The sequence below is a fragment of the Tribolium madens genome, unplaced genomic scaffold (assembly GCF_015345945.1).
Source record: "Tribolium madens isolate multiple individuals breed KSU strain unplaced genomic scaffold, Tmad_KSU_1.1 Scaffold_97;HRSCAF=244;Tcas5.2_LG3a, whole genome shotgun sequence".
NCBI lineage: Eukaryota > Metazoa > Arthropoda > Insecta > Coleoptera > Tenebrionidae > Tribolium > Tribolium madens.
This window is the reverse complement of record NW_025401069.1, coordinates 9963607-9987529: the sequence shown is the minus strand read 5'-3', so window position 1 is coordinate 9987529 and position 23923 is coordinate 9963607. Positions and strand designations below refer to the sequence as shown.

The following is a 23923-nucleotide window of genomic DNA, read 5'->3' as shown; positions in this document are numbered from 1 at the left end:
GAACATTTTTGACGCGAAACGAAAATAAATATTAAGCACCCCTTTGTAATGAAAAAACATTGCACCTGAGCGCCCATATTAACCCCCCAAGCAATTGCAAAATAAAAAAAAACGAAAAGCAACCGTGGCACTTCATCAATTAAATGCTCGACGCAACCCTCTGGCGCTTTTACCAGAAAACCACCCGGTATTAGTAACAGCCACCCAACGCCCAGCTACTGAGCCCTCCACCACTACGCCGCCGCCGTTTTGGCGGCGGTTACTTTTCAATGGGTACCTGCTGCGAGTAACGGACCGAGTCGTCTCCAGTCGGCGGGGCTGATGGGTTGTGGTGGTGCGGTACCACCCCCGTACTCACCCATGGAACCCGCGGTTTTGCTGTCCAACTGGTAGGGGGGGATTCCCATGTGCGCCGGTGGTGGCTGCGAAAGGGGGTCTCCGTTGTGGCAGAAGAAAGGTAAGGCGGCTCCCGGGTGTCCCGTTGGCGCCAGGCCCATCTTACTAGCCTGCAAGAGAAAAATCCAAACGTCAAATAAAGTCAAAGATGACCTGATAAGAGGAGATTAGTGGTGGCATTACTGCAACCGGCATGAATAAACAAAAGGGTTGCACAGGAAACAGGGTGGGGGCGGTAGTGGCGGCGGAACTTGCACGAGTAAATAAATCCCCGGAATGTTTATTCATTAATGCACCAGTTTCCGTATCTAGACTTGAGGCAAAAATCCAAGGAATATTGAAAAGGTGTAATAAATTGCCGTTCCAATATACAATCTAGCCATGGTAATAGCGACGATTTACTTAATTTTAATTTGTTCTTTAAATTGGTATCGCCGCACGATATCATGATAAATAATGGTAAACGTACAATGACCGCTCACTTATTAATAATTACGGCAATTAATTACTCACCAAGATTGCTACTTGCGCTGCAATTACGTTGTTGCGATGCGTTACATTCACCTTTTTGTAAGCACTCGTTTATGAAACATCACATTTCACACGTTATAAAGTCTAACCACGCCGCATTAATCTCCCACCTTGACCACGCCACTATCGTAATTCAAAAGGGACAATTTACCTCACTCCCATTACCCCAACCTTCTCAATACCATCGAAACCAATCTAAATTCTAATCAAGCGACCATTACGTGAACAAAATAAGCAGTAGGCCATATTTTTAAACCCCTACAGCGTTATAGCTGCCTGCACAGAGCAATGAGGGTCTAAAAATTGGCAACAAATAATAGATCTGTATCACTTAATTTGGTAATAAAATATCTTGTGAGAAATTTAATAACATCKCAACCTACCAAGCTTTATGTGTGAGTAATAACTAATACATGGACGGTAGGGGTAGCTTTTAATACATTCGTTGTAAACTGTTTTACAAGACAAAGCAATAAAAATCTATTTTTAACAATTAAATCACGAATCATGTATAAAGCTTCTGCAAATATTATTTTGAAGATTAATATAATAGAGTTTCTTTTCGCCCAAGATCATCCATCTCCTTTATTGAGAGAAAAAACATATTTATTTCATACTTAAAATAAAGGTAAACGAAAATCAAAATGAAATAAAAAACATAATTTAAGCGCAGTAAAGTTTCTATCAAATTAGCTCATAAGACAACAAGGGTTTTAATAAACTATAAAACTTGTATTGTCTTCAAAATTTTTTCCAATACTAATTAGCCCAGTCAAATTAGACAAAAATAGGGTGATCGGAGGAAAAAAATTCCAGAGTTGGAATTTTTGTAAACGCTCATTTTACACTATATCAAAAATCCCTAAAGAGAGGGGGCGACAAGGGGGAAGGGGTTAAAGGTGTCTTTTTTTGTTTATATATCGGAAACGATCACTCCTATAGGTTTTTACCTTCTCATCAAAATTAAAACTTACAAAGTGTCCTATAAAAATGGTCCTTTGCATTTTTGTTGTAGGACTAACCGAAAGCGAGTTATAGGACTGACAAAAAACATCATTTAAAAAAATGTGCTTTAACCACATTTAAAACAGAATTGTGATTTGGAAAAACTGACAGTAAAGGAGGGGGGAGTCATGAATGTCTATAAATACAAACTCATCGTTTATGTAATTTACGCAAAATTTTCTGCAGGTCTATTTTTGCATAAAAATTTCCTACAAAAATGGTTCTATTCATATGACTAATCGTAGGCTTCTGAAGTGTGGAGTCTACATAAAATTACATTAAAAACTAGATAGGACTATTTTTGTAGGAAATTTTGAAAGCTTTAATTTTGATAAGAAGGTAAAAATCGATAGGAGTGATATAAGAAAAAAAAAAAAAAACACCTTTAAACCCCTCCCCCTCCTCGAGCTCGCCATCTTCCAACTTTCTAGGATTTTTTTCCACTAATTTGTCTAATTTGACTAGGTAAAATATTGAATAAGAAATTTTGATAAATTCAGAAATTGCTGTAAAAAAATGGTCGAAATAATGATAAAAATGACAAAATGCTATGCTAAAATTGGTAATAGAACTAGTCTTGACAAACCTAAAGAATTTTCAAATTTTTGGAACATGAATTTATAAAATGTAAAAATAATAATAAAAATTTAATATTTACATTTGAATTTAATTAAACATAAACAACAAAATGAATTAAAAGAACGCCAAATATTCATATTTACGTAATATAATTATACAGTCTGGATCATACGCCCGAAGCCATAACTCCATTATTTCTAAACATATGACAATACTTCTTGAAACAAAGTTGCACAGTTTATTGTCATCTATTTAAATTCACCACAAACTGTTAAAAATTGATCAAAGATGAATTGTCATATCTTTAAATATAATAAAGTCGTGGCTTGGGACGCTTTTTATAATCCAGTCAGTATATAATAATAATTAAAATTATAGTTTTTGGAGAGAAAAACTATTTTATGATTCTTCTTTCCCCTTCTAGATGCATTTATCAGGTAAGCAAGACCTTTACATTTTTTCAAGATTGTAATTACAGTACCGCCATCTAGTATCTGAATTGGTGAATAACTCCTTGCTTAAGAACGCTCATATCATTGTTGGCGAAACAGTTTCGCTGCCGTTGACAAGGAACAGACAAGAGCTTCGCAATTTTATTTGTGACTGAAGAGGCGGTAAATTTTGAAGTGAACATCTTCAAGTGTCGTTGTGGAGAACTCAAGTCTRTCGTCTTCCGAAATTCTCSTCAAAGAACTTCTCCCAAAGTCAATTTTCATTAATTAAAAACTCGCCAAGAATGAGAAATTCGTAGCGCCGCCAAAACAATAATTATTCTACAAAAACATACACCTTTTTAACACGACAGTGGAGGCAGTCTCTATGGCAACCGGTTGAAAGGGCGCATGAGCGCACCGACCCTATGGGATTAGAACGAAGGGCTGCTAGACGCCAGCTATTAAAAATTCACAAAAATAATCAGACTTTTCAACACCGCAATTAGTGCGACTCTTAAAGTATTAAGGAACAATAGCCAGAGAAAGTCGCGTCTTGTATTAGTCCACATTAACAAGAGGTGGCGGCAGTTGCTAATGAAGCAATGCAAGTTAGAAGAGACGTTGATAACGAGGTAATTGCTGGATGGATAGTAGGTGTGCGTGCTACGATGACTCCTGACATGCCGTATTTGACACATTAACACCGCGTGTGATTACACGTAAATGCATAAAACTGGGGCGTTTCTTACCAGCTAATGACAGACCGGAGACTACCGCTCCGGATGCCCGTAACCAGCGAGCGGCAAACGTAAATTAGGTGTTAATAGGGATGATATGTCATCAGGAATCACCGAAAAACCGGTTCGAGAAATTAGTGCGGTAGGTGGAGCTTTCGGTCCGCATCGATTAATAAACAAATTGCCGCTCACTTGTTTGTTTTCCAAACGAGCAAAAACCCACGGATTAGCATTACCGATTCGTTTCGGTTTATTAATGATGAGTAACGAATAGGCCGCGGTTTGCCTCTTCATAAAAAACCTCCTATTGTTTTGTCGGATTAAAAATCCACCTACGCCACTGGAAGCGTTTTGTACAAAGAAATGGACAATGTCCAATCATGCCTTGTATGAATCGTGACTCCAACAACATTTTACGTATAATCATGTTAAAAATAATAATTTTCAAAGTTAAAGCGTGTCATTTACAAATTTTTCCCACTGCGAGGTAACTTAGTGTTAAAGAAGCGCGTAATGACAATGAATTTTTTCAAGATAATCAATTTGTAACGCCTATCAATAATTACAGTTCTCTCATACAATTTGAAAACAATCACTGCTGACTTTACTGCGAAAATTACCAAACATGTAAACTGGTATGCAATATATTAAAATAGTAAATATTTACATGAGTTAATTATAGCAATAAATTTGTTTAGTACTGATAGCAATTACAAATTGGTCAAATAATATTACCTACTGTAAATTAAATGTTGGCGAAGTTATTAGTGCCTTAGTAGTAAACTAATGTAAAACAATTATCAAGGACGAAATAAATCTTAACTTTATTTGACGTTTTGATATCGATGATATTTTAAAACAAATTTAAGAGACATAGAGAAATAAATTTGTCTTTTACTACTAAAATCTCACCATAAATATTTAAAATTACATCTAGGGTGAATATAAAGTATGAAACCAAACAGTTTTTTTTTTTAAATCATATGCCTCCAGGAAATAATAATTAATATAAATTAAAGTAATATAAAAAAAAGTGATCGTATTTTGAGAACGACATTTTGTTTTGTATTTGAGCTATGCGATTTTTTTTGTCAAAATTGCAATTTAAGTAAAAAAAAATCATCAAAATCATGAGAACAATAGTTTTATAGTGAGTTGCCATTAAAAAAATTAAAAAATTGTAGAACTCAAAAACAAAAGAAAATTTCGAAAAAATTTATTCTTGATAAAACATTTTTATAGTACTTTATCATTCATCAATTAGTTTTCCAAAAAATAAATAGTTTAAGCAAAAAACGTTTGGTTCCATACTGTTTATTCACATGGTACTTAATGCATGGATGATTTTTTTTCATACTATACATCACAGAAGAAAGATCGCTAATCATATTTGCTATTCTCTTCAATACTCCCTTTTGAAACACAGTCAAAAGTGTTCACATGACACATGGGTAATATGTATCTGTGTATAAAATAAGATACGTTACAGTTTTCTTGTACAAAAAACTTTTATAAAATAAAATAAAATTTTACAAGATATATCTTTCTGAACTTCTGATGTCCAAATGAGGTTCATAACGTCTTCTATAAACAGCGACTCTATCTAAAAAATGCTACTAGTAACAGGTAGCTATCTCATTTTTAAAGGTTTTAAAAATTAAAAGAATATAACATACAGTAAAAAAATGATTTAGCATTCCATCAATAACCCAAATTGATTTTATTGTTAAAAAGGCAATAAACTCATCAATGCACTTTTTGTTAAGATTTTAATTAAAAAGAAAGTTGGTCTTCATTGTTACAGTATATTGACTTCATCTACAATTAATATTTCAGTTCCAAAATCATTTATCATATTAAAATAAAAATGTCATATAAAAAAAGTTGTAATTAATTTTTTGAATACGTTTTAATTTGAATTATTACCTTGTTCGTTTCTTCTAAATTATATTTTTTTTATTACTACTTACTAGATTTTAATTAATTTTTTAATTCTTAATTTATTCTTTAAACTTTTATAGACACATTTTCATATACCAAGGAATGAGATGCATATTCGATTTATTSAATCGTCTTAATTTAAAGTTGTGAGTAAACTTCAAATGATACAAAAAAATCCGGGCGTTATGTGTGACCCCTCGCGGGCCCCGTAAGCCTGTGGTGTTATTAAACGAAATCGTCGGAGGCAGCGAGTCCTTTGAGAAAAAACAACTTCTCCCGGATTTACTTCGGGCTTAAAAACGCGGATTAACGGCGTCAAAAGGCACACACGCACGCATAGTGTGCGTGGGGCGCAGTTCCGGGTTGTAGTCGTCGGCGTCTTTGGCGTGTTAAACTGGCAGGCGGCCGCGAACAGCTTAGGTTATTTAGAGAAAATGGGCATCGAGTTTTCAGGGAGAGATCAAAAGCGCGACGTGATAACTTCATCTACACATGGGCGGGCCCGGAGCGGGGAACGGAGCCCGGAGTCGCATCGACCGGAGTCATTGGTCCAGCAGCGCTGGGCTCCGGCTGGCACATGCGTACGATGGGGCACATCGCCGCCTTTGATATTGAAATGCTGTTTCTCCAATATGTTGTTTCCTGTATAATTGAGAATCGTAATGCGTTTTCTGATAGTCTGTTTATTTATTCTGTCGTGTTCCATTAGCGCACGCCCGACGGTTCCCAGAAAACGGCGACGTATTATTTTAAACGGTCGCAGGGAAATTATACGAGGAAAAATCGGCGCACGAAAAATGTGCTACTTTTAAGAGAGGAAGATTTGAGAAAGCTGGGATTAAGCGAGGTTTTCATATTTTCGGCTTAGGGGAAAATGCGACAATGGAGAGAATACGGAAAAATTATAAAGAGACTTGCAAATGCGAAAAGCGATTCTCTCTGTACGAAGTTTTGACGGAATTTATCGGAGGTAATCGCCGTGAGGTGCGCTCACTGAGAATTGGAGATGACACGCTCCAAACCGAAATCGATTTTTGTTGCGATATGAAAATTTTTTATAGTAAAACAAAAATTACACAAAATGTAAAAAAAAACGTAAAAAGCTTAACTGCATTTTAAAATTTCTCAAAACAAACATTTTAATAAGAATAATGTGCTAAATGTTTCTTTTTTATTATTATTACTCCTATACACATTATAATATTAACTAAAATACTCCTACTTTAACTTACTTTGCAACTATAACAAAACTCTTACTAAAGGCATAGAAGCTTTTAAAACATTCACTTTTATTTTACCTCACAAAATTTCCAAAAATCAGAATCTACATTTCTCTAATACGAGTAAAAAATGTGAGATGCCAAACGTCAAAGCAATTTRCTGGTACTCATCTTWTACTCCCAAATGGGCTAGTATTTTGAACTTGATCTAGTTTAACAGCAAAGCTATTAAAATAGAAGTAAACTGGTAGACTGCATAAAGCAAATTATAAAAATGTGTTTAAAAAAAAGCCTTCATTCATAACTTTGTTAATTCCTTTTTCATCAACTTTCCAAAAGTTGATTTGCATCTAGATTACTGTTTCACAATTTTTTTATATTTTCGCGAAAACTAGCAGAACTAATACTAAAATGTAGGTATAATTTAAAAGCATACCTTTGCTACATTTTTATTAGACATTTGCAGTAGGTTTATTACAAAATTAAAAATAAAATAGACAAAAAATATGATTTGGATAATTCACAGAAACCATTGAATCTTGTTAATATCATAACAATAAATAACAATATGCAATTATTCCAAAACAAAAAAAATTACCAGCAAATTGATTATTATGAATACATTTCTTCTTATTTTATTATTTAAATAGAAATAAATCAGAAACACGTCAATGCACTAGCAACACATTTTCCCTCTAACCAGCTGTCTAAGGTTTTAATCTCAAAACAAAATTCAAGATAAGAAAAATCAAAATAGAAATAATTACATTAATATTCTTAATTTTGAAGTATGTATAACAAATATATATTACAAAAATTAAAGAATGAGGAATATTGAGTTTCAATTGTACGAAATTTTTTTTTTCTTTGGAACTGTCTCCAAAACCACTTGCAGGAGATTTAATTTGAGGATGGCTGCCTTTGGGTCATTTATATCGTTTTGGTCCAGATCAAAAGCGCAACGAATTGTGACAGTTTAATGCGATAATTGGTCTCCGTTTAGGTTTTTTGATTCGCATTCGTTTAAATTTTGCAAAACTGGCAACAAAGAAGAAGGTAGGTGAAGCGCAAGGGGCGTATGCCCGTGCTGTTTGAAACGCAACACTTTCCAAAGGCATTGTTTTTCAACACACAAAGCTCATGTCTGCGACAGAGCCAGTGCTGATTACCTGCCACTGTTTTTTACTCTGTCAGTAATTATTTTTATAATTACACAGGTGTCCCGTGACAATGGGGCCGTAACAGTGGAACGGGGCTCATTAGCCGTTCCAGGCTCTATATTTCCTCGAAACGCGTCGCTAATAACAAAATTGCAATTAACAGGGAAATTTTTCGTATTGATCCTGCAGGAATCCGCCGTTAGGGTCGTGAAGGGTTATTGTCGGGCATCTACCTGACGTCGGGGATGAATACCTAATTCCGCAGTTCATCTGGACGTCTCTCTGATGCCGTCATCAAGCCGTCAAATTTACATTTTAAACAGGCAAGGGGCTTCTTTTTAGTCTCGCGCTCTCGTTAAATGCAAATGGCCGCCGTAATGAAGCTGCCGAGCGAACAGATAGAGCAGGACGTGGAGGAGCTGGGAGGAAATGGATGACAAAGCCGGGACCGGCCTCGAGAAGTAAAAATAATTCGCCTGCCGAGAAATAGAAACGGAATTACAAATACGGCATTTCCATCTCTCCCGAGCTAAATTGTTTTCGGGAAGAATTTAATTCCGCGAATTTACAGGAATATGCTCGACATTATCCTTCGRCTGAATCATACATTAGCTAATCTAACTGGGGACTTGTCTATTTGGCGAGTATATTAATTATCTGGACGAACCGATGTCACCGGGAACGTGATGGAGACTCGAGGGGACCACTCATCTGCTAAAAGCACGTCATGCGATCTTTATTATTGTGTGGACCGACCATTGTGACATACAATGAACCAAGTTTTATACACCCCCCTGTTGACATAAGGTTACGGCATTATGCGATGCCCGTCAATACGACCCTTTATCTTCGCTACTTGCTCTATCTGCATGATATAATGCTATTTACTTTATCTCTTTTTTATCGCTACATATAGGGACTATTTTTCAACTATGTTCCATTTTAGAGCTTAACGGGGCTCTATTTATCCAAGGGGATACACGAGAGGGTTCGATGGCACTATTTATGCTTTAAGTAAACAAATCCTTCAAACTTCCAGAACTGACCTCGTATATTAAAAGTAACTATTTATGAAAAGAAAAGTTTACAACTATTAAAAATTCTTTAAAAATAAAGGTAAGAAAGTCGTAGTACTTGGTCTACGAATTTTATTTCGGAACGTACAGTTTCGCAGATCGCAAGTTTTGTGTTTGTTTCGTTGTAAAAACTTTGTAAGGTTGTTAACCAAGCATGGAAATCGTAAACGTCGCCTCCTTCAGGTTCACCCTCCCATTCTTTGTCGCATCCCGTATTGGTTCTTGGCTGATTTGTCGACTTAGTGGCACGAAAGATGCGGGAAAGAGAGCAAATCCGAGAAGTGATCTGGAGTGATTGAAGAAGGTAAACACGGGAATTTGACCACATCCGGACCCCGGATAAGTGTGCGGCCCATTATCCTGATTGCTTGTCCTTACGCTCGTCGCCCTAATCCATTTATGGCTCTTCGTCCAAATCTCTCGTTTCCTCCGATTTTCCCTTCCTACACGCCTTTTTTAATACACTTGCCGATCGATGCATACCGTTAATTTCCAATTGCGTACAGGAAAAGTAGAAACACATCCTTTGCAAAAGACTTCCAGTCCGATTAGCATAAGCCATTGTTTAGGTTTAGATGGAAATGGCGGTACAAAAAGTATTCCTGCATATGTGACAGTTCATATTTTGACAATGAAACTAAAGCTGCAGGTAGTGTGGCTACGGTAGTGCCTGATCAGCATACAATGGGTAGACGAAGAAACGCAGCTATAAACAACTCTTCTGTTTTGATATAGGAAGGGATTTTAGGCGGTTGCAATCCTCATTGGGCAAGTTCGACTTTATTTTTAATAACCATGCTCGAGTGGTTTATAATTCAGATTAGACTGAATTTTCTCTCTCCACAGCGAATGCGAGAACGCTATTTGAAAAATAGTAGGAAAAAATCTAAACTGGAGCCAATCAGCGCATCTGCTTTGCAAATAAATTAGATCATGAAAGAACCTGGTCCTTTCCTATTACAGCAATATTTGCTCATCCTTTTCACTCATGTCAGTGATGGCAAATATTTATTCTTAATTATCCTGTGTGCACRATTCGAAGGGCAGAGACAGCTCCCAGCATGTGTCCAASTTTAAATTAAAACTAAGCAAGACTGAAARGCGCGCAATTGAACCAAATTGATGAGTCACTTGCAAAATACAAGATGCAACGCTGAAGAACGGGATGAAGGGAGAGAGAGGGTGAGGGCGGCGAGATCAAAGGAAGCCGCCCCCCAAATCAGATCGGGCAGGGGGTGGGCGCCATTACAACATCTCAATGCTCATTTAGACATTCCAAGCCCGTTATAATCGCTCCTCGCAGGACACGAAGCGTATGCATGCCATATCGAGACCCTCTCCAAACTCCAATTCGTTAATACACATTACAGCCCCTCGCACCGAGGGAAAATCGCAAATATGGCCTCCGAAAAATAAAGCTCGGTAGCTAGAGTCGCTTTTGGCAAAATGCTTAATGCGTAACACCTTGTAATAGCAGCGATCAATTTTGAAAATTGAAAAGCTGTAATTACAGATTGCTCGTCCGGGTAAATTACAGGTTTAGAGTTTGAGCGGCGCCGAGGATTTCCTGAAAGCTCCCTCTCGCAGGTGAACCAAAATTCGTTTTTGCAGTCGAGGCGATGTCTGGATTAATAAGATGCCAGAAGCAGTGACGGCCGGCAAATGTTAATTTGAACGCTAGATAGCTAATTACTGGAGCTCGCGCATAGGCCTCCACCGTATATGCTCTAAAGTGTGGGAGGGTGCCGGTCGCAATGTAATGAATTCAGTTAAGTCATTAGAGCGCGAGGTAAAATTCAACACTCCAGTTGAAGACTTGTTCATTTAAAATATAACTGAGCACGCAGCCCTCGACAATGCGTCCTAATTAGAGCTGGCGAGGCGCCTTTGTTCCAATTCATGGCCTGATTTTTCGTTTTGTTCTCAACGGGAAATTAGTGAACGAACGCGTCGGTTATCATTTTGTGTTGCAGAGAATGCGCTCTTTTTAATTAGGAAACAACATCTGTGTACTGTTAGTGTCGCAGGAAGCAAATAAAAGAAAGACCCGCACGACTCGCCACCAACCATTCCCAAAACTAAACTACCAACTAACGAATTGGGAGATATTCAAATTCTGATGTGTTCCTCAATAAATTCATTCCGGAAGTAATTAAAGCAAAGAATTTGATGTCGTGTTTGTATGATTTGGTCCGCATAGGGCGGTCAGTAATTCGCGCAATGTGTAATATCCAGGCACGTATTTGAATTCCTGGAAGTCGTAACTATTCGGGCGGGGCGATCGTTCGGAATTTCATCAGCTCCGGCGACCGGAAAGGCATCGCGCTTTCCTCCCTGCCTATCTATCCGGAGCCCACCCACCCGGAGTCCGGCGTAGGAGAGCCGTTCGAGTGTATTGTAATTACCCCATCTGATTAAAATAACTTCAAAGTGGGAATCTTGTTATTAGATACTTTCGGTGCGACGATGTCTGCATTCGTGCGTCGGCTTTTCCGTGCCACTAGACACATGCACATTATCTGCCCGAATTACACACATTAGTGCGAAATTTAACCGGACTCGTCTTCCACTGATCACCGGAGTTTTGGTTGTCAAAGGGTTTAAATCGGACGGAAGTTAATTACGAGCCGAGAGAAACTCGTAAAATTTTCTTTCGAACGGTGTTTTCTGTTGTGACGTGTTCTTTTCGTCTTTCTTGAATTGTAAAAGCTAAGAGAGTTGGCGTCTTCGTCAACTAATAAAATTTCCACAGATGCGTCGCTGCTAGATTGTGTTATGTTATTTATAAAGCCTTTGAGCGACGCCGCCTGGAAGCGCGTCGTTGAAGAGTGAGGGGCCTACCTCCACCTGACCCCTAAAACTCATTCACTCATTCACTTTTACTAGCCAAGTTTCGCAAATGCTGAAGACAATGTGATCCCAATACAAATTCGGTCATTTCCTCACGGAAAAGAAGGTAGGGGCCCTTAAAAGGGTCGTCGAGATTTCGCCGTCGCGTGAACCACCTGGGCGGAGTGGGCTAATGCGCTAATTATTTCAACCACACCTCGTCACCTCACGCGATACCCCTATTACAGCGCTGTTATTATTATTACCATTACCATGCTCTCGCTAGACAACAGGTATCTATACACACGAAGGATTAGGCCCTCGCAAGACCTACCGGTTGATGACGTGCTGTTTCCTCATGTTATACCTTGCAGGTATGTAATTATCTAGTTGGCGGGTCTTCTTCTAACCGCACATTACATTTGAAAGGTTGCGACGCCGAGCGCACACTTGGCCCAAGGATATGCCTTTTGACGATTTTATTTATGATGCACGATATCAACACCTCCGACCAGCAAAACACTTCAAAGTTCCGACACAGAAACGACTTCTTCAATCGCATTCCCAGCAAAAAGAAAAATTAAAACAGCGCTGAAAGTAAAACACTTTAAAATGCCTGACGAAAAACAGCAGAGAATCAAATCCAGACCCTTGAGAGATGCTCCATCCGAAAAACTATAAAAATCTTACTTTTGTTGTCAGTTTTTTGCAAATGCGTTTTAATGTTGTAATGAACACCTTGTGTGTGTGTAATACCTCACACCACACAGAGTATCCTTTTTTATTTTTGCTTTGGACAATCCGCTTGCGTCCATCTTTGCTTGAGCAATTCAATTCTTGTCCGTGAATTATTTTCACGTTCCTGCATGCATCGCCAAGACTGTAATGACGGTATTTTGCTTCCATTTAGTGGGACATTAACCATCAGTCACAACCCTGTGATAAATTGCATCCAGCCGTCGCAAGATTGTTAGTCACCGAGCATCTATTGTAATCCTTTACAATTTAGCATAAAAATAGCAGTGCCAAACCGATTGAACACATCTTATCTCTTGTGTTCCATTGGAAAATTGTTTATAGTCATAAATCCCATAAATCATGATTTAATGATGGGTGTCGAGCAAAAAAGCAGCCAGTCAACGCCGGTCTTTATGACGGCCAGTTTTTGTCCGCGTCGCGAACGCTCCCAACTTATTGGCATTTATTAATAAGGTACATTCGAAAGTGACGCTGATACCACCATTACAAAAGTAGATGGTAATTTGGTGAAGAACTCGTTAGGGATGGTTTATTTTATTTGGATGTGTGTGGGTTCGATAATTATAGGTCCGAGCGGAAGCAGCGAGCTCCGTCGATGGCCTTAGGCGATTCTTCTCAGAACTAACAAGGTTTCTTTGTGTCGTTTATATAATAAATTACATCTTTCGACTGCCAAGAATTGTTCTCGATGATACAAAAAGACTCGCTAAAGATGCGACATATTGTCATCACCCCAAGAAATAAAAATGCTCTTACAAACTTGAGCTGCAAATGTCTAAATTTTGATCCGATAAGATATGTTATCTTGACAAATTGTCTAGTTTGAAGAGCGTCAATCTGAATTTGATGAAGTGGTAATAAAATTTCTGGATTATGTTATTACCCTTGTTCCAATTTAGCAGAGGTGGACAAACTATTAGAAGCTATTTGAATCATGAGCTACCAAACTAAAAAAAAGTGCCCCAAAAACTAAATATGAATTATAAATTCCAACGATTGAAAACATATTGAAAATACAAAAATGACAACAAAATACACTGCAATTCCCATAGAAAATTAATTCTTTTAAAATTCTGGCTTTTTCTGACACAAACAATAACACTCTTTGTTCATAAATTTACAAAGTTGTAATTTGTTCAGAAAAATTTACAAAACTTACAAAGAGCTAACATTGTAAAATGCTTTACAAACGTCATAATGAAAGTGAGATTCTAAAATTGTAAGAGAAATCCAAAAAAAAAAAAGATTCTGAGGTGCCCAAATCAATATTTCCGTAGTAGCTTCAGCTGAAGTTAATAAAAAAGTTTGTAACCATTTCAGGAAATAACAAGCTATAAGCTACAGCTACCCTGATTTCAGATGTAGCTTAACTGCAGCTACAAGTAACTAAAATCGTAGCTCAGCTAATAGCTATCTACTCAAATAGCCCAGCATTGCAAATTAGGTTCGTCACGTTTTAATTAGAGAGAAAAACGTCTTGGGATAACGGATCCTCAATGCGATATCATGTCGAAGTGCCAGTAGTTGGTAGTGATAATTAATATGACGTGTCTAATTTGTCTTTGAAGACTATGTAGAATAGATCCAGAGACTGCCTAAATCTCTTTGCGCTAACGATCTGTAACGAAATGTATAAATAAAAGTGCGGCGTTTCAAAGCGGACAGATAGAGACATGTAATTGGTCTAGTTTAGCGACATGCAAATCAAAGGAACGCGCGTGACTAAACATATCGCCTTACTCGACGCAAGCATCGACGACGCTGCCGACGCCGTCAGCCATTGTGTGAAGCCAGCCTTGTTGCGTTCGCTATTACGCAAGGATATTAATTATTCCCGAAATACCACCCTTCGCCGCCCGGAAATAACTCTTCCAGAGGCATTGGAAACGCGGCGTTGCCACACTCCACGATTGAATAGGGAAGCGCAATTCGTCATCTGAGACAGATAAAATCTCCGAGACTGTATTAGCAGGATTTAATTGGTTGTAATGCGACCATGTAAGGACCACTGATATTCCCGGAGCGACCGGCTGTCCTCCAAGAGTGGACAAACAGACATCTTCTTTYGGAGGGGAAAAAATAACGCACGCTAGAAATTCGTAATTAATAGATAAGATTGCATTAATTACTGGAATGTCTTTACGACCACGATGAGATTTAGTACTTCCACGAAAATGAACACGTCCATGAAGTGTAGTTTATTGTTAGAATTCGATAGCGACCACGTTGCTATCAAGTTTAACGATTTCGCTACACGGGAGATTAATGCAGTCGTTAAATCCCGCGATGTTTTTAAATCATGATGAGTTCCAGACGATTTTGTCTTCTCTATAGACATTGATGCAGAACGCAAAATGCAATTCACGAATAAAAACTGTACTAAATAACACATTTTGTCGGAAAGGAAATCCAATTCATTAATAAGAAAAGCTATATTTTTATCAGTCGCAAAACATCGTGTGTTCACCTAAATTACCAACTAACCTCTACAATCTAAAACCTTGGTGTTTCCAAGTTGTCTCAAACTTTGTCCACCAATTTCGTCTTGGTGGGTATCCCACATGGGTCCTCGGTACCGATTAAGCAACAATAAACAACATGCCATCGCGTCTCTCCCTGCAACCCTCTACAAGCGCACCCCAGCGTGATTTCAGCTCGGCGTAATTTAMAGTATCTGCAAATCTCCCGGCTCGACTATACGAGTTTTTAATCATGCGGCCCCTTTATGCAAACGTCGTAATTTCCCATCTCCATCGTCCTCATCATCAACCCTACCAATTGCACAAATTGATTTGGGGCGAGCGCCGAGGGGTTGCTAATAGTTGGGGTCGGATCGGTCACATGTAACATATGAACGTGTGTACTTATGAATTATTATATCATAACTGGTAGATATAGTCGACCTGTCGACCCTACCAGCCTCCCCATATGAGTGTCGCGGTTGTGTTCCCCGATTGTTTGGTTAGCCCAGAGTCAGWTGCACAAGTGCTCGTTATTAATGCGATGTATGGAATTAGCCAACCGGAATCCGATTATTATCCACATTTTTGACTCMACAAGTTAATCGGAAGATCATTTGTTTACTCATCTTGAGAACCGCACACTAGGTGTGTTTTTCGACAGAGTATTTGCATGCAGGTGGGGGCGGCGGAGGCAGCGGGGAACGACGCTCGCGACGCCTCAGGCTCGACGGACTTCAAAGAGATCTGCAACTGACGCTTCATATAAACTGTAGGCAACGTCACGAGTACTCGCCTCTATGGCTGCATGGTACACGGCTACCTGATTCGTCTAATTCACTGCTCGGGGCTCATTCGACACCCCCACAAAACGTTATATCCCGAATTTCATAATTGTAACTAACGAATTTCACTATTCAACATAAAAACTACATCAAGTTTGAAACATTTGTTTTGGCAGTTTTGCCTTCAACTTCCTCCCCCATCATGGTCTGGAGGTGATAGATACTACTTGGAATATCCACACCATAATATGCTGACTCCTTTTGACGTTCACTATTATAGAGTGTAGTACAGAGGGGCGTTTTAATGAAAACGTTTCATTTAGATCGATTTTCTTAACGATTGAGTGCAACTGATTAAACAGTGCATTTTTTTGAAAAAATAATGAGTACTGATTGTTGTATTGTTCCAAAACGGTAGTAAATCTTCCGTTGACAATGTTAATTTGCTACTTGTTAGTTGCGTTACGGTCATTCTACTTCGAAGATCGATTGCTGTAAGCACACACCACGTTTTATCTCTTCATTGTTYMGAGAACATCATAAAGATGCGACACAATGTATATTTGCACGTTCCACATGATGCCGCTTATTAGTATATTTACCTTATTAAAGTATCACAAACTTATTATCAAGTTTCTGTAAAGATCTTATCTGAAATTCTGGTCTGCCAGTGTACACTTGTTCGTGCTTAATGACAAAATATGCGTATTAAACTTGATTATTACACAATTTTGACAATAAATAAAAAAATAATCCAACCATAATTGCATAGGAAAAACGATGAGGCTAATTGCAATTTCYTATTAATTTAATATGGCTGAAACAGTGAAACGTGTTAGTGAACAGTGTGTTAAATTGATCGTGACTAGATGCAGAAATCTGGAGCAGTAAATGAAACTAATATGGCGACAATTATTTGCTTCCATATAAGACTCCTGCTGACAAATGTGACAGGTATTAGAGGAAATAGTCGTTTTATGATCCTGACAAGCACAGAAGAAAGAAATACATATTATTATATACGACGTGAAAGAATTAAATAGAAATGTACACATTTGTATCAAGAATATGTCTTTTAGAAGCATTTTCAATAAAGCTTATATTTTTTTAAAGTTCGAGCATTTTAAAAATACTGCAAACAAAAGAACTAGTAGCTCTCTTCTTTTTTTGTTAATACCTACTTCGTAAAATGTCTTTGTCGACAATGAAAAATCATCTCTTTTTAAAACAAAAATAAAACATGTTTTCAAAGGATTTATTTGGAATAAAACGAAAAAGTTCATAAAAAAGATAAAATCTATTTATTTTGTAATATTTATTTTAATAACCACAGTTAAAAAAAAAACTCAATTTTTTTTAACGTTATTCAACAAATAATAATTAAATAGTAATAATTATTGAACATACTCGTAACAATTAAGTGTATCTGTGACCCTACATACATTTTCTTGCCTTTGGTTTGAGATTCTAGAATACAAAAAAACAAAACTGTTGAACCTAACTAAATAAAAGCAAAAACCAAAAATTAATAACCAGAAATTTGTGTAGCCTTTATTATTTTATTTTCAGTTCTTTTGAAGTGTAGCATACGTGTTAGTACTCAAAAATAGTACATCTAACAAGTTTATTTTTCAATTTTGCTTATCGAGACAAATCGGAGCTGCTCCATTATTAATCAATCACGATGTAAATCTGTCGTGTTTCGTTGAGCAGAGTTTCACTCCTCCTTTTTGAGCGTCCCATAATTTCGCCATAGGATAACATCTCTGCGATTGTTTAATATGTCCCGGTCCCTCTCGTTGGTAATGACATGACATTTGCAAGTGGTGTACTATCAAGTCATTGTAATCTGTTCATGTTTATCTTATCTGACGGCAGTGATCTGGTGATCAGGAGCAGATCCTCGGCCACCCCTTCATTCCCACAATTGCGACAATGGTCCAGCTCCATGTTTAAAAAGCGTAATTACGGATAATCCCGTCCGCTGAAAGGACGACATATGCGATGTCACACAGGGCGTTTGAATAGCGCCCCCCAAAAATTTCCACGACAAATTTGCCTGGATTTCATCATGAGGTTATTACTCGGTCTCGTGTCGAAATGTTTGCGCTGGATGTAATTCATTAAAGAGAAGACTCGGTTTAGATAAGAGAACTTCTCAAATAAGTAAACAGGAAGTAGGTTCAACAATAAGACGCTTCCACCCGCGACTAGTGGCGCGTGTAACCAATGTAGCGATATTGACAGAGGGCTCAGGATGTTTTACATATCTCAAGTCGGGAAAAATAACGTATCTGCACCCGCATCGCAGCGAGAATTCGTCGTCGGCCGCAGTTTATTTATGAGATCGAGAGGGCAGCCTTTTGGACGCAAGCAACCAAATGTTATTTCTGCTATTTTCAGCTCGAATGGTGCGCTGTCGAGGGCAGTTGTGAGTGGATGGCGGCTCTCCCGGCACAATCAGCGATGTAAACGAGACCAACGAAAAGATCAAGAGCACGAATTCTAGCCGGATTCAAATTCGAGTTCTCGACGCTAAAGCTCGACTACCACAACGACAACGATATCTAAAAACCGCCAGAACAAACAATTCCAAATCAATTTTACAGTTTGTTCTAATGTTATTGTTTTATAATTTTTGTGCTATTTTAAGCAATTTTTTCAAATTATGCAAGAAAAAATTGAGTACCTACCCTATTCGCATTTGCATGTTTGCATATAAAAAAATGTGAATGTTAAGCATGAAACTATCTATAATACATTAAAAGTACTAATGAYGACCAAATTACAAATATTTAATTAAAGTACGTAATGTTACACACTATAACAGTGAAGTTTAATAAAAACCAATAGCAATTTTTGTAGGAGTAATATTTATAAATGCCTATTTTTTTAAACAATGAAATAATTGAAAATGGAAATTTGATAGTAACATACTAATAGCAAAATTTTATCAAAATATTCACACAATAAAATGTTGATTTAATTCAAATTCAAAGCGCGTTCAATAAACTACAACCTAAAACTAATTTATCATTAAATTTTAAAAAAAGTTCTTTTTAAATGTCTCCGCAAATTTTAAATCTCAGTTTTGTCATTTAAAAAATTTGAAAATTTAACACTAAAATATTAAGAACTAAAGGCGAAAAATACTGTTTTCAAAACAATAATATTTAAAAAATCAAAATTGTCAAGTGGCAAAAAAAACGATTAAAAGTAAGTAATTTTACTTAAAAATTTTCATTTTAAGTATTTAAAATATTATCCCCAAAAAAGATCATTTCCAGACCATCCGCTAAAAAAAATTAAAACTTATCAAAGAAATCTAAAAAAAAGTTCTTTTTAAATGTCTCCGCAAATTTTAAATCTCAGTTTTGTCATTACAAAAATTTGAAAATTTAACACTAAAATATTAAGAACTAAAGGCGAAAAATACTGTTTTCAAAACAATAATAATATTTAAAAAATCAAAATTGTCAAGTGGCAAAAAAAAACGATTAAAAGTAAGTAATTTTACTTAAAAATTTTCATTTTTACTATTTAAAATATTATACACAAAAAAAACAGATCATCCGCGAAAAAAAATAAAAACTTATCAAAGAAATTTAAAAGTCTTGTCTTGTCTTATCATTAACTTTTAAAAAAAGTTCTTTTTAAATGTCTCCGCAAATTTTAAATCTTAGTTTTGTCATTACAAAAATTTGAAAATTTAACACTAAAATATTAAGAACTAAAAACGAAAAATACTGTTTTCAAAACAATAATAATATTTAAAAAATCAAAATTGTCAAGTGGCAAAAAAAAAAACGATTAAAAGTAAGTAATTATACTTAAAAATTTTCATTTTAAGTATTTAAAATATTATCCACAAAAAAGATCATTTCCAGACCAGCCGCTAAAAAAAATTAAAACTTATCAAAGAAATTCAAAAGTCTTGTCTTAACCGGAAAAAATTATATTTTTGCACAGTATGACAACAAAGTAGAAAAAAAATTGAAAACCAACCGTGTTGTAGGAGTGCCAACACATACTATATTAGGTACAGATTATAATATTAGGTTATTTTCCATGACAACAAAAAATTTGGCAGACCTCTAACAAAATTGAAATTTTTAATCTTTGTTAGATGAAAAAATATAATATCTAACTATATCCAAGTAATCGTAATGCCTACCTAGATTTTTAGTTTAATAGTGTTTAATAAAACAACCATTAATTTTGTAATCACACAACTGTTAAATAACAAAAAAAAAGTAAGAATAATTGAAATGAGGTAGTTATTGGGAACATTTATGGGGTTATTTTTACAAAGTCGGCGTTCACAGTTTAATTCCCTTTGGTGTGGAGTGATAGGAAACTCGTAAAACGATATTAAAGAAAAATACGAACAAGTTGTTTATTCATCCAGTCCACCATAAAATCTAAAAATACCGTCGTTGCAGATAGAGGCAGCAAGCAAGATGTCGAGCAGAGCTTCCGCTTGCAGTAGTCGCGCCATAGCGTGCCATTAAAATGTAGGAAATTCTTCAGGGATCTTGTTTTCTTTTATTGGAAGGAACGTCCATCGGTCCGGGAGGGCGAAACGGACTCTCGACCGGCCATCTCGACTCGCCTTCAGGAATTTGCATGCAATAACTGGCTAGCGTATTGCGTTTCCCCGGATAATGAAATACTATCGGATCCGGGGAGACTTCAGCCCACTCCTCTTAGTAAAGAAATCCACAGGGAATCCGGGCAAAAACACGTGAGGAGCTTCAACGAATCGAATTTAGGAATTTTTCATTATCCAGCGGATGTAAGTCGCACATCGACTTATTGGATGTTGATGGGAATAAAACCATCAGCGCCGTCGATCGGCTGCTCTTTTTCAGCGGCTTTTCAGTTAAATCAGGAGGTGACAAATTTCGAGCCTGTCTCATTGTAAAGGCAGACAGCGCAGTTAAAGTGTCAATCACAAACTCGACGAGTGGACCAGTCATGGAACACGCTTCTTTCTCTATTGGGGTGGGAGAGAACAGAGTGGACCGCTGCAACTTCATTAATCGGAGGGGTACAAAAAGTGCACGGATTCAAAATGTAATTTTCTAATAATAGGTGTGGCCTGGACCGTGTTATTATGCTTTAAAAATTCCAAGTCGAGGGTGCAACGGCTGATGCCAACGTGAACCTATACAAACTTCGTAATCAGGCAAGTAAAGAGGTGTATTACAGGCTATGGTTCTAGATCGCAACTAAATTCTGTCTATTTTTGCTTAAATTTTATGGTGCAATTTTTTGGACTTTAAGCGACAAAGAAACTCCCAACTCTTCAATTGTAAAGGTTTGTTTCCTTCGTGGTTGCTTCAACGGCCAGCTGGTGGCTTTAGTAACAATAGCTTTACAACCACTCTCATTAAATCCTTCATAAACAATTTTGGGAAGTCAAAACCATAAAATTCAAGCAAATGTAGAGAGATTTTAAATATTCTACACGACCATACATCTGCAAAATTTAATGAAGATTTGGCATGTGGAATACCTCAACATTCTATTCTAATATTAAAGAAAAGATTTCGAAGATCTGAATAGTACAAAATCTTGTAAGAAGACGCTTAGTTTTTGTTGTAAGAGTTACTAATCCAAACACACGATCGAATATGTATCTGGATTCTGCGATATTAGAAGTAAGAAGCTCCTCGTGGCAAATTTCTTTGCTTGATTCTAGCATTCTTTGAGCGTCGTGCCGTCGTTGGGGCACGTCTCGACGTCAAGCAAAACGGCACAAAACATAACCAGCTCGTCGCGCCCCAGACGATTCACGCTTGGTCGGGACCAATTCAGAGCCGGAATTTATCCTATCAATTTCTGCTCGTTGAACCGGCAAAGAGCCGCCAACCCCCGCCCCCGTCACTCGTTCGCCTCATTACTGCACAGCCTCGCCGGATGGGCCGCCATCTTGTTCCGTCCGCCGTGATTTTACATGTCGTTGTGTTTGTTTAATCATGCGAGGGTAATCCGCCGTAGAAATTTATAATTGGACATTGGCGTCGTATTAAAAAACACTTAATGAGCCTTTTCGACGTCATCGAAAGAAAACCGCAAAAAGTATTAAAACCGAGGCGAGTATTACGACACGCTTGCGTACGCTACATCGACAACCACACAAATGGGAATTTGTTGAATCATTTTTTTGAGGAAGCTTTTTTACCGGCTATTGTGTAATGTGATAAATGGACTATTTTTATGCCCCTGTTTGCAACCAACGCCGACCTAGTAGCTGTCACACCTTAGTTAGCTTACATAGATCAACGCTTGAGACAACTCCACAGTTCGCTGAAACAATGACACCCACTCCAATGGACACCTATGCCTTTATCATTTAAATCACGACATTACCAGCGACGAATTTATGACCAAGCAATTGCTAATAACGAGTTTATACCACTCCAAAACAAATAAACTATCAATTAGAAGCGGTTCAAATGCAACCTTCTATGTCAAAATCTGTGTCAGCTACCACGTTTCCAAAAATTTTACCAAGGCTATTGATCTGAATCCATACATCAGTGATTTGCGTATATCTATCTCCATGTCGCAAACGGCTTAAGAATCGCATTCTGGAATAATCTGCGTCTTGGCATCAAATGTTTAATACTTGAAAGACGAGAAGCAGATTTGGGTTTGAAGGTATAAGGCGCGTAAGCGTCTCCCCCAAGTCGAGGGGACATTGTTGGGCTTCCGGCAACATAATCCTGCGACCGCAGATTTTTCCAACCGCCGCGCCAAAAGCTCGAAATTACATCAAGCTGAAATTAAAGAGATGCCGGAATTTGCTCGACTCCGGTTTTGAAAAGTGGCACGTCTTAAGGACAACTTCTGTTCTACTCGACATCCTGTTTAATGAGATGCGGATGGTGCATTAAAATTTCAAATAAATCCAGTTGTTACAAGCTATTAAAGCGTCATTAGAAACCCGTAGGTGTACAAACAGCATCTCGGTGACACCGGAGTTTTCCTTCACGGTCAATTGCGTCAAATATTTGTGAAGGCGAGGGAGCGAAGGAGCTCCGCTCGACTTGCTCACAATAAGATTGTCCAGCGAAAGAGGCAAGGGCGCGAGTGATCCGATAGTGTACAAATCTCTCTGGCTCATTACACCGGCCATACGTGACCGCGACCGCCTCCGTTATCACGTTTTGTCTCGAGCCATCACCGTCATTATCGTCCACCAGACACGAAGCCTACGTGAAAATATTGAGATGGGAGCTGCACAACTTGCAACACTTAACAATTTATCGACTTTTTTGACACCGCAACTCGGATAATTGGCACGCGGAAAAGCAAAAATTTCGTCAACGTTACTACTCATATAGTCTGAAAACAAACAAAAGTTAAACTTTTCATACAAGACATTTTTTACATTCTTTCAACACTAGTTGCTGAAAATTGTTATTGTAAAAATTCTCATTGATTAAAATTCAAAAATGATTTACTATCCAAAGTTCAATCTCGTTATATTTTTAATAAAGCGGTGATTATCTGTTTACAATAATGGCGCTGGTGGAAACGATTATGTACTGGGTCACCAAACTTGATTGTTSCTGGTGTCAAAACGGTTTTCTGATAACGATTTATCGACGCTCTTAGCGCCAATAGTACCGAAAATGTGTTTAAAATTTTATTAACCGGTCAATTGGCGTTGATTGAGTCCATAGCGTTGCGTATTTATCAATTAAATAAATTAAAAGGTGGAGAAAGATTACACAAAATCAATTACCGCGCGTGTTCCGCTACTATTCATAGAAATTCGCGCTGCGACCGCATTGTTTGCACAGCTAAATAATAAAATTACAAACATACATTGCGTGTTCGGCAGCGAGATGAATTAAGTGGTTCAAAATCGACCACCTTGCCCAAATTATCCACAATTATGCAAATAAATTCTCTTATCGTGCTGATAAGTACACACGTGGCTGAACTAAAAWCGAAAATTTTTAAATATAAAATTGACCGTTTAGAGAAGGGAGACGCTT

At 37.4% G+C, this 23923-nt stretch overlaps 1 protein-coding gene across 4 annotated transcripts in view; it reads right to left on the bottom strand.

Moving 5' to 3' along the window:
• LOC123015336 (protein pangolin, isoforms A/H/I/S) overlaps nucleotides 1–23923 on the bottom strand; it is a 93196-nt gene that overhangs the window by 23462 nt on the left and 45811 nt on the right. For 2 of the 4 annotated variants that reach the window (XM_044415043.1, XM_044415042.1), the window contains exon 4: nucleotides 359–506. In XM_044415043.1, coding sequence (XP_044270978.1) covers nucleotides 359–506 — 148 coding nt within the window. Of the gene's footprint in view, nucleotides 1–277; nucleotides 507–23923 lie in introns of all 4 variants that reach the window. The other 2 variants (XM_044415040.1, XM_044415041.1) reach the window with 1 other exon arrangement.